This window comes from Schistocerca piceifrons, chromosome 1 (assembly GCF_021461385.2).
Source record: "Schistocerca piceifrons isolate TAMUIC-IGC-003096 chromosome 1, iqSchPice1.1, whole genome shotgun sequence".
NCBI classification, from domain to species: domain Eukaryota; kingdom Metazoa; phylum Arthropoda; class Insecta; order Orthoptera; family Acrididae; genus Schistocerca; species Schistocerca piceifrons.
The window spans coordinates 1093740005-1093757401 of record NC_060138.1 but is presented as its reverse complement, the minus strand read 5'-3'; the positions used below and the strand labels follow the sequence as shown (position 1 = coordinate 1093757401).

General features: G+C 36.4%; 1 protein-coding gene across 1 annotated transcript in view; it reads right to left on the bottom strand.

Annotated features, from left to right (window-relative positions):
* Positions 1-1355: 1355 nt before the first annotated feature.
* Positions 1356-17397, bottom strand: part of LOC124775692 (rap guanine nucleotide exchange factor 2) — a 422124-nt gene continuing 406082 nt past the window's right edge. The window contains exons 23-24 of the mRNA XM_047250523.1: positions 12331-12522; positions 1356-3589 (exon numbers count right to left, since the gene is read on the bottom strand). Coding sequence (XP_047106479.1) covers positions 3558-3589; positions 12331-12522 — 224 coding nt within the window. The 3' untranslated portion in view covers positions 1356-3557. The remainder of the gene's footprint in view (positions 3590-12330; positions 12523-17397) is intronic.

The following is a 17397-nucleotide window of genomic DNA, read 5'->3' as shown; positions in this document are numbered from 1 at the left end:
TTACACTACCAAATACTGATAAGGGTTAGGATGTGTATGGAGACACATTTTGGATATTAAAACCATTTCTGACACATAATTACTAGGATTTATTTTGTACAGTAAATACTGGACCACCAGAAAGGGCCCGACTGAGATGATTAGCTAAAGGAGCTAAACACATATAATTGGACAAATACATACAACATTTTTATCATATGAATCTGTTATAAGCTATGAAAATAAAAACATTTTCATATATAATTGGCTATGATCACAAATGCAAATAATGGAAATGCAATATTCACGTGGAAACAAAAAAAAGACAGAAGGATGCCTCAAAATATCTGAAAATCATTGTGATAAGGTAGAACTTTGTATAAAAGTTATAACATTTTCAACATAATTAAATAATAACTGACAAACAGATAAAATGATACATGCAGGTACTTAACACTGTCATTTCTCGTAGAATACAATAATCAGTGCTTCATTGGATCATACAACTCAAAAAGCTGCTGTAACTTACAGTGGTGACAACATATCTTCCCTATCTGCACCATCAGGTGTTCTGATATGGCTTACATTTTTGTAGTAATATTCCTTAAGGATTTCATCACATTGACATTGATATATATTTATATGGAACACTAATGGATGAAACAGAGAGTACATGAAAGTGGCGTTTCACTGTTAATAGCATGTGTGCGTCATTTTCGGAGGATTTACCATTCTATACAATACAGCCTACAGACAATCACTGAAATACCCAAAGTACATGCACGAGGTGAACGTGTCATAGCCACAGCTAGTAATACATCTGGGAAAAATAGACAGTTATTAAGACTGACATCATTAACTATTTTATGAAAATGGAACTGAACATGACAAAAAATTTTCTGTTTATCTTCTTTCAGAAAAAAAATCTTATCTATAAGTATCTTTCATTTGAAGCACAGTATAGTGAATTATTTTAGTGCTGTTATACAGATGACACAATTTACATACCACAGATATATGTAGTAATCTGATGGTGTTTGGTGCCTAAAATATATATGAATGAAAGACTGAAACACAAACTGATTTGAGAACATGAAATTCTGCCTTTCAGAGAAACATTTTAACTATAACACCAGCATTTACTTAATATTTTGTGTCAGATGTAATAGTAGAAATTCTGGTACAAAATGTTCTAACTCAAAACTTAGAACTAGTTGTGTTATGCAAATTAAACGTTCCTGCTTATAAGGTTTGCTTTCACTTCCCAATGAATATTATAAAATATCTTAATAGCATGTAGAGTAAGTTATATACAAATCTGAAAAAAAAAAAAAAAAAAAAAAAAAAAAAAAAAAAAAAAAAAAAAAAAAAAAAATCACACATGTATAAACAGCACCAAACTCACTGGAGTAAAGCCAGCAACAGTCCAAACTTTGTTATAAATATTAAAATGCAATGAGTATGACCATTTCTCCATCTGTGATTGGGATCTGTGCAAACAATCAATAACGCTACTCTACACAGAAAACTATAAGTAACAAAAAGGAAATCTAGGAGCAATATCGCATAAAGTGTAAATGTGTGCATTGAATCTGTAATTCACCTGGAATACATTTAATATTGGCCTGGATAAAGCTGCATAGCTACTTCAGCACTGGCACTCAATTTTCACGTGTTCCTCTTATTATGACCATTTATGGTGTGTGTATCAACCACAGCCACAGATGTATAAAATTCAAAATAAATAAAAATGTGCACTGGCATATAACAATCACACAAACAAAGTTTTTACTTTGCTGGCACTCCAGAGCAAAAAGATAAAACTAGCCATCACATCATTTCATTTTAATGTTCTTATTTTCTTTTGGAGTACTAGTATTTTGAAAGTTAGTTTCAGTTTGCTCTTAAAATGTCAAATGTTCATCTCAATTAAAACAGTCAATATATATAAATTTGGGACTGACCTACAGATATTTATACCATATTATGACATCCAAATTCTACACATACCTAAATAGACAAAGTTTCATAATACATATATAATGAAAAATATACCACCAAATATGTTATCAAAATATTACAGCACGACACGACTAGGCAAAACGTCCCTCTCTTTTCACACAGTAGGCAGACATACAAAAATTTCAAATAACACACATATTTCTTTTAATCTATATGTACACATGTAAGTCTTGAGATGATTTCCCATCTGCCATAAAGTGATAATATAGTAAATATGTTAAATACATTGCACATTGATGATCTGGTGATCTAAATATGATATGAACATAACTACACAACAGAGAATGCAAATACTACACAGTAAAGATCTTTTGATAATGGCATACACAGCATTTGAGAGCAATTGTACAAACGCCTGACAGCTCAATTTCAAAGTAATTTAGCTGCTAGCGCATATTCGACAGATCTCAGGAAATTGTCACTTATTATTTTGAGTTCTTGTACACATTAATAAAAAATTGTTACCTGTAAATACATTTAATTCCTAAATTTGAACAAAAAAAAAAGGAAAAAGAATTTAAAATATTCCTGGAGTAGATTCTTTGGAACAAGTCACTTTTTACAACTATTCACTACAATACTCATATGTTTCAACATATAAAGAGTCATTTTGTACAATGAACAAATAACTTTCAGTTTATGAAAAGTTGTAAATAAGACAAATAATCTCATTTGTATTCAGATTTGTTATCACTTGGCTATTTACACTGTATTAAAAAGCTAATGAAAAATTTGAGATGACATTAATGCACAATATTTGCTTGTTGATATTCATACTACACTTAACTGTTGCTCATTCTAACATAGTTTTATCAGTCACATTTATCTACTGCAACATGTAAGACAAAAATATATTCAGTTATTTTACAGATCAGAATTGTAAACATTTTTCAAAGTCATATCATCCTTTACATCTGATGCAATGCTGTAATTGGTACAGCAAATAATTATAATATTTAAAGTGCGTAAAAATTATTTTTACAAGTATTTATATCATAGTACAGATATCACAAACACACATTTTGATAATAATTCATCATTTAAAACAATAATGAATGCTGAGTATGAATAACTGTAAATTTTAGCATGCGAAATTATCACAAGCAGTGATAACCCTGTGAAAGAAATGCCAAATTTTTATGGCATTTGGATTTACTGATCTCTCAGATATCATTCCAAACACAGGGGCAAAATAGAACAAAGTACACAGAAGAAATTATAACATGCAAGCTCCCTGCCATACTGGCCACAGAATAATAAAAGCTGTCCACACAGTCAGAAGGCAATGTATGGTTGTTCACTGACTGCTATTTGCTGAATGCTTAACTGCTGTAAACACACTTGTGTACGCAACTAAAAAACAGGACAATAAGTACAACTGCAGGGGAACGCAAAGACAATATGTACTATCATTTTCTCCCGATGTGCAGTAGCTATTCTTTACAAAACTCATCACAATCCCCTTTTCTTCACTATCTGGCACTCATCTGTGATACTCTCAACAATGTCACTCAGTGAGATGAAGATAGGAGAATGTAAACCATATGGAAAATAATTCACACTGCAGATACTTGTGCACCGTCATCATCTGAAAAACAAACATAATTGTGAATAAATTAATTTTTATCACAATAACATCATGCACAAAAGAAAAAAAAAAAATACAATATCAAACATCACTACTGAAACTCAAATTGGCATATCTCCTTCAATTAGTTCAACTCTGACAATAGGGAAGTCATTCTTTGTTAACAGCAAACCTAAGAATTTAAAAATATAATTAAAAGCACAATTGTTACAGTAAGTAAAAAGCAATATTCTTAGTAAATGGAGATAAATCAGAATATTAGCCTAAAACTAATAAAAAATATTTATTTCTATTTTACTTGCTCAGTTATGGCAACTCTACCCTTTCTCAGGTATGTTTTCTTATATCAACTTCCACCCAATAGGTGCATGAACAATGATTAACAGAGCAGTTATTACTGGCTTCTAAAGTTCTGACACAATGTTCACTTCTTGAGATCAAAGTTCTTAACTTGATTTTTTGAATCTGGTATGCAGAAATATCTATTAATGTTAGTCATACATGAGGTTTATTCAAATGAAACCTGGTCAGTTTATCTACCTTTGCCTTACATGTAAGGTGGCACCACGTAACTGCAGGTATGGTGATGCCATCTGTTGGTAGAGAGACTGACACGTGCACACCATTTGATGTTGCATAGTGCTAGTGTGGTTTCACGCTGAAGAGAAGGTGGTCACACAAGTTATCATTCACTACTGAACAAACAAGCGAGTAAGCAGGAACAACAAGGAGTGATTCGATTTTTGGCAGCAGAGGGAGTTGGAGGCCTGAAATGTATTGACAGATGAAGGCTGTGTACGGCGAGTACAGTCCGAGTCATTCAAGTGTTGTGGAATGGCGCACACAATTCCTTGAGGAGCACAGGTCACTGGAAGACGATGCTCATCCTGGACAGGCTCATCGTGTCAGCAAACCAGAAATGGTTGCGGAAGTGAATGATTTAGTCTTGGACAGCCACAAAATCACCATGAACAAGATCCCTCGGTTACTGGGTATTAGCATGGGCACCCCCACACCATAATGCATCAATGCTTGAACTTTGGAAAAATCTGTGCGCAGCCGGTTCCCTTCCAACTGACAGCCGAACAGCACAATACTGGAATGGTGCTGTCTTTGAGTCATCTGCAACATTACCATGAGGAGGAATACGGCTTTCTGTTGCATATTGTCACAGGTAACAAATCATGGTGTCACCATTTTGAACTGGAAGGCAAGTGTCAGAGTAAGCAGTGGAAACATATGATTTCACCGCCTCCAAAGAAATCAAAGGCCATGCACACCAGTTCTGGTAAGGTTATGTTGTCCTTTTTTGACCACAAGTGCCCACTGCTTGTCGAGTTTCTTGAACAGGGAACCACCATCAATACCCAGCGTTATCAAGCCACTTTACAGATCCTTAGACGAGTCATCAAGTTGAAACATCGAGGCATGTTTTCCAATCACATTATCCTCCTGCATGATAATGTCCGCCCACACATGGCCAATGCGGTGACGATGACATTGAAGCAGTTTCGGTGTCAAATGTTGGAATATCCACTGTACAATCCTGATCTTTCACCGTGTGACTTCCATGTGTTTAGACCTCTAAAACATGCTATTCGCGGACATCGATTCACAACAGACCATGAAGTGTGTGACTGGATACAAGCCTGGATCCGACAGCAGCCTACTAGCTTCTTCGAGAATGGAATTGACCGGCTAGTGTCGCATTAGGATAAATGGCCCAAAAGTTTTGGTGACTATTTTTGATTATGTGTACTGTGTATAACTACATTTTTGAGTTAATAAAATCATTACCATCACTTTACACTAGTGACCGGGTTTCATTTGAATGCCCCTTATATATCAAGACACAAGCAGACGTTCTTTACTTGACAACGTCTTGTCTGTTGTTCATTTTGGCATTATTTTTATGTCAACTAGTAACTCACAAACCATTCAGGACAGTAAAATATATTAACTACAATGCTGCTTCATATTTATATAAAAACTGTTCTATTGGAAATAACATGTGATGTTAGTTTATGTAACTTTCATACACATAGCAAAATCAATCTTTCTGCTATCATCAGAGGATGGAGACACACTGGCTGCAGTAACCTGTCTCTTAAGGCCTAAACCTAATATCTACACTTTGTAGTGTGCCACAGACAGTGAAAAAACTGTACCGACATTTTTCTAGATGTTCTTGCTTTCCCACTCGGAAATGGCTGGTAAAGGACTGGGGGAGAAATGATAATCACCAAACTTATAAAATCAAATAGCTCTTCACAATAATTGAAAAAGGATTGGGAGAGAAATGATAATCACCAAATTTATAAAATCAAATAGCTCTTCACAATATTTGGAAAAGGATTGGGAGAGAAATGATAATCACCAAATTTATAAAAGCAAATAGCTCTTCACAATATTGTAAGTGCACATAGATAAACAGGGAAAACAAGCTCTCTTCTTTCCTATATCCAACACGAGTTCCTAGGATAAATATCAGCTGATATGGCAAAAAAAGTGCACAACACTTTGAAGAAGCAGATTAAGTTGTAACTATAGCGTATTTTCTGCTAATATGCCAGAGTATTAACATACACAACTTAAATTACTTTGCACAGAAGTTTTTGCTTACTGTTTTTCCACAATCTCACCCCCCCCCCCCCCCCCCACGGTAGTCAGAACAACCTTCGTAAGTCTTACATGTAGCCGGCACAGTAGCTCAGCGTGTTCGGTCAGAGGGTTAGCAGTCCTCTGTAATAAAAAAACTGAGCTAATCGATCAACAATGAACTTAAACGAATGTCTTTCGACGTCCGCCCCGAACAGATTCAATGAACGAAAACGAACAAAAATGAGGAATTAAAAAAACAACACACTCTAAGTTTCTTGCATTTTAAAACTCACTTGCTATCAGATTTGTTGTCACTCATTCAACTCATATTCCACAAAGACTTCTCCCCCCCCCCATCCCCCCCCCCTCTCTCTCTCACTCACTCACTCACTCACTCTCACACACACACACACACACACACACACACACACACACACACGTTTACACGTTTTCTGATTCAATATTCTCCAAAGCTTTGACTTTCCTTTTACAGTGTGACATTCCCTTTGTCCTTATATTTAAAAAAAATCTACTTGGCCAGCAGTTCCTTCATTACTGCGAAGATATTTTATTTCCTTTATAACTTCTATATACAAAACAGTAATATTTAATAATACCTGAAGATGAGAGCACAGTCTGTTAAAACCAGTTGTTTTAAAGAAAGAATATTTTATGCGATCTTGGCTGCTGGATGATTTTTAACATTAAACAGATCACCCTTCAGTTCTCTCAAAATGAGAAAATCCAGTAACATTTTGTTTTGAATTATACATATTGCCCTCTTTGTTTTGATGCTGCATCAGTAACTACTTCTCGAGAACTTTTTTTACACAGATCCAGCTTTAGTGTAGTTATCTGCTTCTCTCTATAACCAAACAACATGATACATCACTCTGCATGACAAGAGTATTCACTCATGTTTGTATATATATAAAAAAACCCACACACGAAATGAATTATGTACTCTGATAAATGAACACTGATGCCTTGTTACAAGTAAAGTAGGAACTTGGATAAGCTCAGTTTATTAAGCAATAACAACAATACAGAAAAGTTAAAGGCAGATGGCATAACATTTAATGTAGTTACTGAATTTTACATAAGAAGAATTCACAAACAAAGTTACAAGTGGTGTTGCAAGGATAATCTTAAAGTTTCAGTAAAAATAGGAAAGATGGGCAAACAATACAACACAAAAAGGCAAACATATCGCAAAGATGGGTATTCCATTGATAATATATACCAAAGTGGGCAAAAAAATGAGTCGTGTATTTTCTGTAGTAAAGATGCATCTCCTTGTGGTACATGGTACATGTATAGGTGCTCTAAGAAATTCGGTAAGGACATTACTTCTGGCAACGGGCGTCATGTTACTAGGGCAATTTGCTAAGTGGACATGCCAGGAAAAAATTACGGTAATAGAGGTCTCCGTTCATCACCATACAGCTGCCAAATAAAAAAGACTGATATATGAGAATTACTGTTTGAATTGCACTATACACGGAGTTACAAAAAGGTACGGCCAAACTTTCAGGAAACATTCCTCACACACAAAGAAAGAAAATATGTTATGTGGACATGTGTCCGGAAACACTTACTTTCCATGTTAGAGCTCATTTTATTACTTCTCTTCAAATCATATTAATCATGGAATGGAAACACACAGCAACAGAACGTACCAGGGTGACTTCAAACACTTTGTTACAGGAAATGTTCAAAATGTCCTCCGTTAGCGAGGATACATGCATCCACCCTCCGTGGCATGGAATCCCTGATGCGCTGATGCAGCCCTGGAGAATGGCGTACTGTATCACAGCCGTCCACAATACGAGCACGAAGAGTCTACATTTGGTACCGGGGTTGCGTAGACAAGAGCTTTCAAATGCCCCCATAAATGAAAGTCAAGAGGGTTGAGGTCAGGAGAGTGTGGAGGCCATGGAATTGGTCCACCTCTACCAATCCATCGGTCACCAAATCTGTTGTTGACGAGCGTACGAACACTTTGACTGAAATGTGCAGAAGCTCCATCGTGCATGAACCACATGTTGTGTCGTACTTGTAAAGGCACATGTTCTAGCAGCACAGGTAGAGTATCCCGTATGAAATAATGATAATGTGCTCCAATGAGCGTAGGTGGAAGAACATACTGACGAAACTAAAATGAGCTCTAACATGGAAATTAAGCGTTTCCGGACATTTGTTCACACAACATCTTTTCTTTATTTGTGTGTGAGGAATGTTTCCTGAAAGTTTGGCTGTACCTTTTTGTAACACCCTGTATAGTGCAATGCAGGAATGAAAAGGTGACATACAGTTACTTGTAAGAAATGTTTACAATTTCAGACTGAAGGTAATGTCCACCTTGCAAAAACTTCCAGAGATATAAAACTTGGGTACCCAAGTGCCAACATGAAGAGTCAGCAAGGAAAGGCACAACAAATCACTATCAAAATTCTAACAAAATATTGCAGCCACCATAAGAAAGGAAATGTATCTTTTAAAAGAAAGAGGGATGATATCATCATAACAAGAAGAGGGCAACAATTACAAGTATTTCATAGGGAAATAAGAGATATGAAATTTATCATATGAACCTTTAGACCATCCATGCCCAGAGGGACACAAAAGGAATGGAACAGGCTGGCGATATAAACTGGTAATTAGTTGCTGATAAATGATAAATTGCAGTTGTTATGTGAGAGTGTGGTGGAGAGGAAAGATGATTTGTTGCTCCCAAGCATCTGTTTGTTACACTCCCAACCAGCTAGTTTTAAAATTAAGTTGATGATGGCTGTCTTGATTGCCAGTTGAAATATTGAAACAGGACGTCGACATTTCTGTCTGCAATCCCAGAATCTCATAGAATACTTATTATACCAGGAAACTTCACGATACAACTATAGTAGTCTGACATACCACTTTTGAGATAATTAAATTATTAGAGATCTGAAAACTTGGGGACATTTCAAGTAAATATGCAGTAAAAATGTTGATTACAGCTATTACCACAACAAAATCTGTTTTATAGGGAGCAAGAATTTCTTGCATAATTAAGAAATACAAAAAAAATTCTGTCGCTATTCTCAGTCTATGCAGTTTGTGGAAACAGTTGCCAAATCTATGAAGTATTTAAAATCCAGCAAAAAGGTTCTTTTTCAGTTCAGTCCTTTTTTTTCTATTGATTCAGTATCCCAACAGACAAACTGACAACAACATGAAACAGAACAGACACCACACCGCATATTGACATAACAAGACTCACCCAGATGGGCAATGAATCCACCATCTGCACAATTACGCCTGATGACCTGCAGATACGTGTCACTAGGTGGGAATGTGGGTCGGCTGAGAGATGTGCCGTGATAGCCCCACAACTATGATAGACACTGTGTCTGGATGGTGCAGTGGTTAATGCGGGTGCCTAGTAAGCAGGAGATCCTGGGTTCAAATACTGGTCCAGCATAAATTTTCATTCATTGTCACTGATTCCCCATAAAGTCCCAGTGCAGCTGACATCAATAGTCCCTTCCTTTTCCTTTCCTTCTTCCCTCCTCCCCACCATCAATTTACATAATTTATTGTGTCCCTTCAGTCTGCAGACAGTCCCAATAATAAAAATGTTACCAATGGTAAAAATGGTGCTCTAATCAATGTGACTGCAGACTGCATTCTCATTCAATATTTCACTACCCTTGTGACACAGTCATCCACTAAGTTCTAACGTATTTACTTTTGTAGTAATTCATTAAAATGAAAAACAATGTTATATGATGCAAACACACCTAAACAATGTTCTTGTGATTACTCAAATTTAGGCCACAATAATCTGCAAAATGCTTTCCACATCTCTCAGTTTAATACCACAGAAGAATACAACTTCACTGTGCTTAAATTTACACTACCTTGTTGATTGCTGGAGGGGGGAAAAAAGTAATTACCTTTTTTTACAGTCACAAAAACTCTTTAAACACAGTATTTTTATGGTTGAGTACTTATACTGAAGAGGGAAAGGTAAGTCAGGGGGAAGGAATCAGGCACAGGTGGTGCGATGTGTGAACATGCTCATGCCAACAAATTGCAGACAATGCAGCATTCCTGTGGAACATCAGCAATACACACATTACATGCACGCCAACATGCAAGTACATACAAATATACAGTTTATATTTACAGAGTGCTCCAATTATCAATACACACACACACACACACACACACACACACACACACACACACACACACACACACCAATATTAATGACAATAAAAACCGAACTATAAGTATTTAATTGAAATGTTGAAAAAACAAAAGAATAAAATCCAGGATAAAATATGTGATGTGCTGAATGTGGGAGCTGGCACAAAATTTCTTTTAAACAGTATTAGTGAACTGCAGGAAGGCTTAAAATGCAGGTTTAAACACAACTAACAGTTACAATAAAGGTGTATGCAAAAGGGTTGCACTCTTCAAACTCATGTTCTACTGTTAGGGATTTATATTTGAATGAAAAGTTACCACTACAGAAGTTACATGGAGGAAAAAATTGGATAAACTGTTTCTTTAATATTGTCATTCACATTCCTTGCACTTCTTTTTAAATGGCTCTAGGATTTGGTATCTTAATCATCAGCTGATTGAAACACACGTGGCCTGTCCTCCTTCAATTGCAATTATCAAAATTTGTTAGCTTTCCAAAAATCAACTTCATAAAATACCCCCCCCCCCCCCCCCCCCTCCCCGTGCACTCCTTGTCCTTTGTAGGCTTTCAGAGGATCATGTATTAAATTTAGTTCTCTATTTTTTGCTGTTTTACTTTCCTGCCAAAATTCCTTTATCTTTACTGCTTTGGAATCATCATATTTGTAACACTTTTTTTTAAAAAAAATTACTCTAACCATCGTTTCTTCTTCTATTATGTCATTTCTCTGTAAATCTTCCGTGAACACTTGAGTCCAGTTTTTTTTTTAAGTATTTGAGGATCTGTTTAGTTAAATGTTGTCACCAACAATGTATAAATTACCAAAGGCTATCGATCTCTCCTTATTTACTGTTTGTTATACTTTCTATGTTCTGATTTATTTCAGCACTACTTCTTAATTTCCAAGAGTATCATTTGTTAGTGGCCCAGTCATTTCTTTATAATTCTTCGTTCACAGTTTCTACGTCATCCAATCTGTAGTTCAGTTTTAGCTTATAGGCATTCTGAAGCCACTACTCTACTGTAGTGTGCATCATAAAGTTATTAAATCAACATAATTGTTGTGAACATTCTTTGTCTATTTTTTGAAAGCTACCTGAAATCCTGAAATTATGTACTTCTAGGCTACTTAGGTTTTCATATCTGAACTGAATGTCTAACAGAAACTGAAGACTTTTTCTAGAATAATGTACCAAGTATTGGAATATCTTTCACTGTTCAGGAACTTGAACACACATTTATCCATTGTAACAACCACATAATGCTACTTTTAACAATAAAAGCAACACTCTGGAAAAATGAAATAAGTATTCTTTAGAATGATGTGAACATTATAGATGTATCAAATATGGCTTAGAAAGAAACACTTTGTTAAGAACGAGCATATTCTTTTGTTAAATGGTGTGAGAACTGTTAGGGGATAAATCTTGAATTCTATGCAGAAAATAAATATTTCCTTGATGTGAAAAAAATTGGATGTAAAATATTAACACAATTTACATTTCCATTGTATTAATTTGAAAAGAATGCTGTAAGCAGAAGCTACTGTTCTTTTTTGTTTGTCATTTACATTAATTGTTACAGAAAGATATATCATGATATATATTTTCTTTCCTTCGTGATTTTTTAAAAAGTCTTTGAATAATGCAAACTGAATACTAACGCCATTTGGATTCTGAAAAGTGCAAAGACAAATGAAGTATTGAGTGCATTCAGTCTCAGAACTACAATGAGTAAATTTCATTTTCGGGTTGTAACTACGATAAAAATCTAAACCAAGATAATTAGGGAACTACTAAATAGATAAACAACAACTCTGCACACACACACACACACACACACACACACACACACACACACACACACACAGTTTCATCTTGAACTTTAGCCTCCTTTCTGTCCCATATTTCCATTACTGGAAGTCCTGCATGGAGCTCACACATACCATCATCGTCCAGATCATTGGTGCTGCAGTAACCCACCGAGTGCGGTGTCGGGACAGTGGGTACAGCGGTGACGCCCTCGTGAGAGTGCGCCCGTCCTAGTCTCTGCAGGCGTGCCATCTGCGCAGCCACGCTGTACGCGGGCGGCTGTCGGGGGGGCGCACTTCGAGGGGGTGGGGGAGGCATAGCCCCTGCTGCAATATAAGACATGGGACCGTGCGGTGGCTGTGACGTGCGATTGCGATGACGATGCAGTCACGAAAGGCAAAGCATAACATTACAGCAGAGTAGTGCAGCCAAATATGTATCAAGCAAACAATCATGCAGTGTATAAAGCTTTGTATGAAAAAAAGTAAGAATACATACAACTCTTCATGTCAAGCAAATGGTTTAGTCAATATATTTCCACAAGTTGATATTTAATTTCCATCGGTGCAACCTATGTAGCTATTAAGACACACACATTTAATCTGTAATGACAAACTCAAACTAGGCAATAAAGCAGAAAAATAATGCGTATCATCACATAGATATCTCTCATGATTGCACGGTGAATATTAAGTAAGGAGACAAAATCAAAAACGTTTATATCAATGCATGTCTGCAACGAAGCAATTAGTACTAGTATATTACACTACATATTACATGGTACTACTTAATCATAAGCCTACACAACTGTCATCTGTGGCCGGAGGAATGGTTAAATCACTGCATCAGCAACAGTTCAGGATTAGGATTACTGGTGAGTACCTACATGGACCATCTGTCTTCCCACAATGCCATAATAAACATACATGTTAATTTCGTACTGAACACTCTGGGTATTTTACTAAGGAATGTGCCTTTAGCAAAATGGCAGGCAAGATGGCCAATGTGCGTTGGAGCACAAGGCCACTTCCATCTCACTGTTCATCAACAGTCCTCGTGCGTAGCAGCCTTGTCCACTAGACTTAAATCTCCTCGAGTTTTACATTGGTGCATCCAACTAAAGTTTTGTGTACTGAACACTTGCTGAAGTACAGACCCTTGAACAACATGCTCATGTAGGCTGTGACATTATTTGGCTACCAAACAAAACATTTGAAAAGTGAGACAATCCACGATGTGCCATGTAAATGTTTGCAATGCGCCACATGGGAGCCACTCTGAAAATCTTTTGGAACATGAAAGAAATTAATACCAAGTAATTAATGTATGGTGTAATATACCAGTACTATAACGGCTGTCACAAAAATAGGCAGATCAATGTTAGTTCTCTGCCTTACAGCATTGCCACTTAGTGATAATTTCCAATGTTAGTAAACATTCTGAAAAAAGTCATACATCTGTATTTATACTCTACAATATGATATGTTACTTCCCAAAAGAAAATAACTGCCACTTGTTTAGGGAAAGAATCTAACACTACCAGAAATTTCTAAGAAATATTATTTTTAGCTTAACTGTTGAACATGCCAGAAACACTAATGGATTGAAGAAAAAAAAAAAAAAAAAAAAAAGGAACGATTATCCTCAAATTCCAAAACAAAAAATTAAATAACTATGAAGTGCGAAACTGTTTCACCTGTGCAACAGCAAATGATGTTGCTGATGAATTCACATCCTATTCAACCGCGTAGAAACTCCCAATGAACGATTTGTTAAGAAAACTATAAAATTAATTTTGGTAACGTCCGAGACATCGTTACCATATTGAGTCACCTATGAACAAGGTTTTCTTGTACATGTACAGCAGCAAAGGAGAACTTGCATGCCACTGCCAGGATTCTTGTTCTGACGGCTTACCTTAATGTGACCAAGAATATTTCCTACCACTTGAACGGATTATATTAGCAGCTCTTACACACTTTTTATCGCAACATCCATCACCCAAAACATTGATATTCACTGCACAAAAGTGCCTGCTGATATTTTCAAACCATCATTTCTCTTGGAGCCTTGCCAAAATTATTTCTGCAAATGGTTATGCAAACACCAGGTTCTGTACAAACAAATCATAGGCCTAATTTCCTCTCTATGCAATTAATGTATAGCCCACAAACATACAGTGAGATGCAGTATCCCTCTGATCTCTAAGAAATCTGTCCCCATCATCACATTTTCTGGACTTAAAACCAATGTCATTTAGAAGTGGCTGAATGGTTTTTTCCAAGCCCTCATAATTTTATATTGTATTTATACACAGATTTAGCAACCACAGTATTACTATCTTTCATAGTAGTATTCGAACACAGTCCCGTGGACCACTTATTCATTAAAATCATCTGTTTGAGTAAATCTAGTTCCTCATGGTGGACAGAAGATAGCATTCATGTCTACAGGCTCTGAAGAAGCTACAATATCGCTAACACACTGCACTGCTCTTCCCTCATCCTAAGCAAGTTTGTTGAAAAATTTAAGACATTAGATATCATATATTCAGTTTCTTTTCTAATGTTGATTCAGTCCCAGTATATACCAAGATGATGTGGGCTAGCAACACAGAATGTTGCTCTTCAGTATCACTGAAAACTGTATGTAAAACAGAATGAGTTCACAGAACAAAGCAAAGACAAACACAGGGAAGTATCAAATTGTGACAACAGGCCAGTCAGTACTTGACACAGTAATACTGCAAGGCTGTAGGAGATGAGGGGTGACATGTACAGAGAGACCTACAGCAGCCTACTTTAATGACGACGGCTAAACAGCTTTATCACACACCCACCATTAATATCAACATTTATGTTTATATTAACACTTTTGCCCTTTTCCTGTCATGGATTACCCCTGGAATTTGTCTCCATACTTAATATGTACCCACTATAATACTGCGGATGTAAAACTACCCTCTGCTATTAAATCAGTTTCTGACTGAATGAATAATATGACAGAAACAATCATAAGACACACAGTACTTTCTGAAGACTTCTCCTGATTCCTATAACATGTAATCTGTTTAAATAATCCAAGTGTTCTTGATCAACTGGATGGGGAAATAGACATCATGATGTTAGGATTTAAGAAAAATTTCTTCACGACAGTAAAAGGTGCTTTCGTAATGGAAAAAGTTAACACTGGACTTCAAGTTAAACATCGAGTATACAGTGAACACACATGGGTGTTTCACAGTCCTCCTGGAATAACACTTTAGGCTTGGAATCAAGTCACTCAAAAACAATGATCAAAGGACAATGAATGTTAGTGGAAATATGTCAAAATAACATAGCAGATACCCAGAAGTTTCAGTTATCACATCAAGTTATAGCACCCAGATAGTGTGTTACTAAAAAAGAACTGTACTTCTGAAATTTAGTCAGTTATTAGATTTCTCTACATACAAGGGCATAAGGGTATAACACTGAAGAAGTGCATTAAGTGTGTGAAGCACATGAGCATAGTGCTAACTACTGAAATGGGTGAGGAAAATGAGGTATTGGTGTTATGGGTTAAGAGAAGGAATTTGATTGCCCACAAAAAGAAGAGCAGTAAGAGGCCTTCAATACAGGCCCACAAATTTGCTGTATGTGATAGATAGGGGTAAGAAATGAAAGAGCCGCATGGTAGAATTTTGCACAGAGCATAACTTAATCATAGCTAACACATGGTTCAAGAATCATGAAAGAAGGTTGTATACATGGAAGAGGCCTGGAGATACTGGAAGGTTTCAGATAGATCAACATGGTAAGACACAGATTTAGGAACCAGGTTTTAAATTGTAAGACATTTCCAGGGGCAGATATGGACTCTGACCACAATCTATTGGTTTTGAATTGTAGATTAAAAGTGACGAAACTGCAAAAAGGTGGGAATTTAAGGAAATGGGACATGGATAAACTGACAAAACCAGAGGTTGTAGAGTGTTTCAGGGAGAGCATTAGGAAACGATTGACAAAAACGGGGGAAAGAGATACAGTAGTTGAAGAATGGGTAGCTTCGAGGGATGAAATAGTGAAAGCAGCAGAGGATCAAGTAGGTAAAAAGACGAGGACTAGTAGAAATCCGTGGTTAACAGAAGAGATATTTAATTTAATTGATTTAAGGAGAAAATATAAAAATGCAGTAAATGAAGCAGGCAAAAAGGAATACAAAGTCTCAAAAACGATATCAACAGGAAGCGCAAAATGGTTAAGCAGGGATGGCTAGAAGACAAATATAAGGATGAAGAGGCATATCTCACTAAGGGTAAGATAGATACTGACTAGAGGAAAACTGAAGAGACCTTTGGAGAAAAGAGAACCTCTTGTATGAATACAAAGAGCTCAGATGGAAAGCCAGTTCTAAGCAAAGACGGGAAAGCAGAAAGAAAGGTGGAAAGAGTATATAGAGGGTCTATACAAGGGCAACGTACTTGAGAACAATATTACGGAAATGGAAGAGGATGTAGATGAACATGAAATGGGAGATAAGATACTGCGTGAAGAGTTTGACATAGCACTGAAAGACCTGAGTCAAAACAAGGCACCGGGAGTAGACAACATTCCATTAGAACTACTGACAGCCTTGGGAGAGCCAGCCCTGACAAAACTCTACCATCTGGTGAGCAAGATGTACGAGAAAGGCGAAATACCCCCAGAATTCAAGAAGAATATAATAATTCCAATCCCAAAGAAAGCACTTGTTGACAAATGTGAAAATTACTGAACTATCAGTTTAATTAAGTCACGGCTGCAAAATACTAACATGAATTCTTTACAAACAAACGGAAAAACTGGTACAAGCTGACCTCGGGGAACATCTGTTTGGATTCCGTAGAAATGTTGGAACACGTGAGGCAATACTGACCCTAAGAACTTCTCACAGAAAAGAGATTAAGCAAAAGCAAACCTACATTTCTAGTATCTGTAGACTTAGAGAAAGCTTTTGAAAATGTTGACTGGAATACTCTCTTTCAAATTCTGAAGGTGGCAGGGGTAAAATACAGGGAGCAAAAGGCTATTTACAATTTGTACAGAAACCAGATGGCAGTTATAAGAGTCGAGGGCCACGAAAGGGAAGCAGAGGTTGGGAAGTGAGTGAAACAGGGTTATACCTTATCCCCGATGTCATTCAATCTGTATATTGAGCAAGAAGTAAAGGAAACAAAAGAA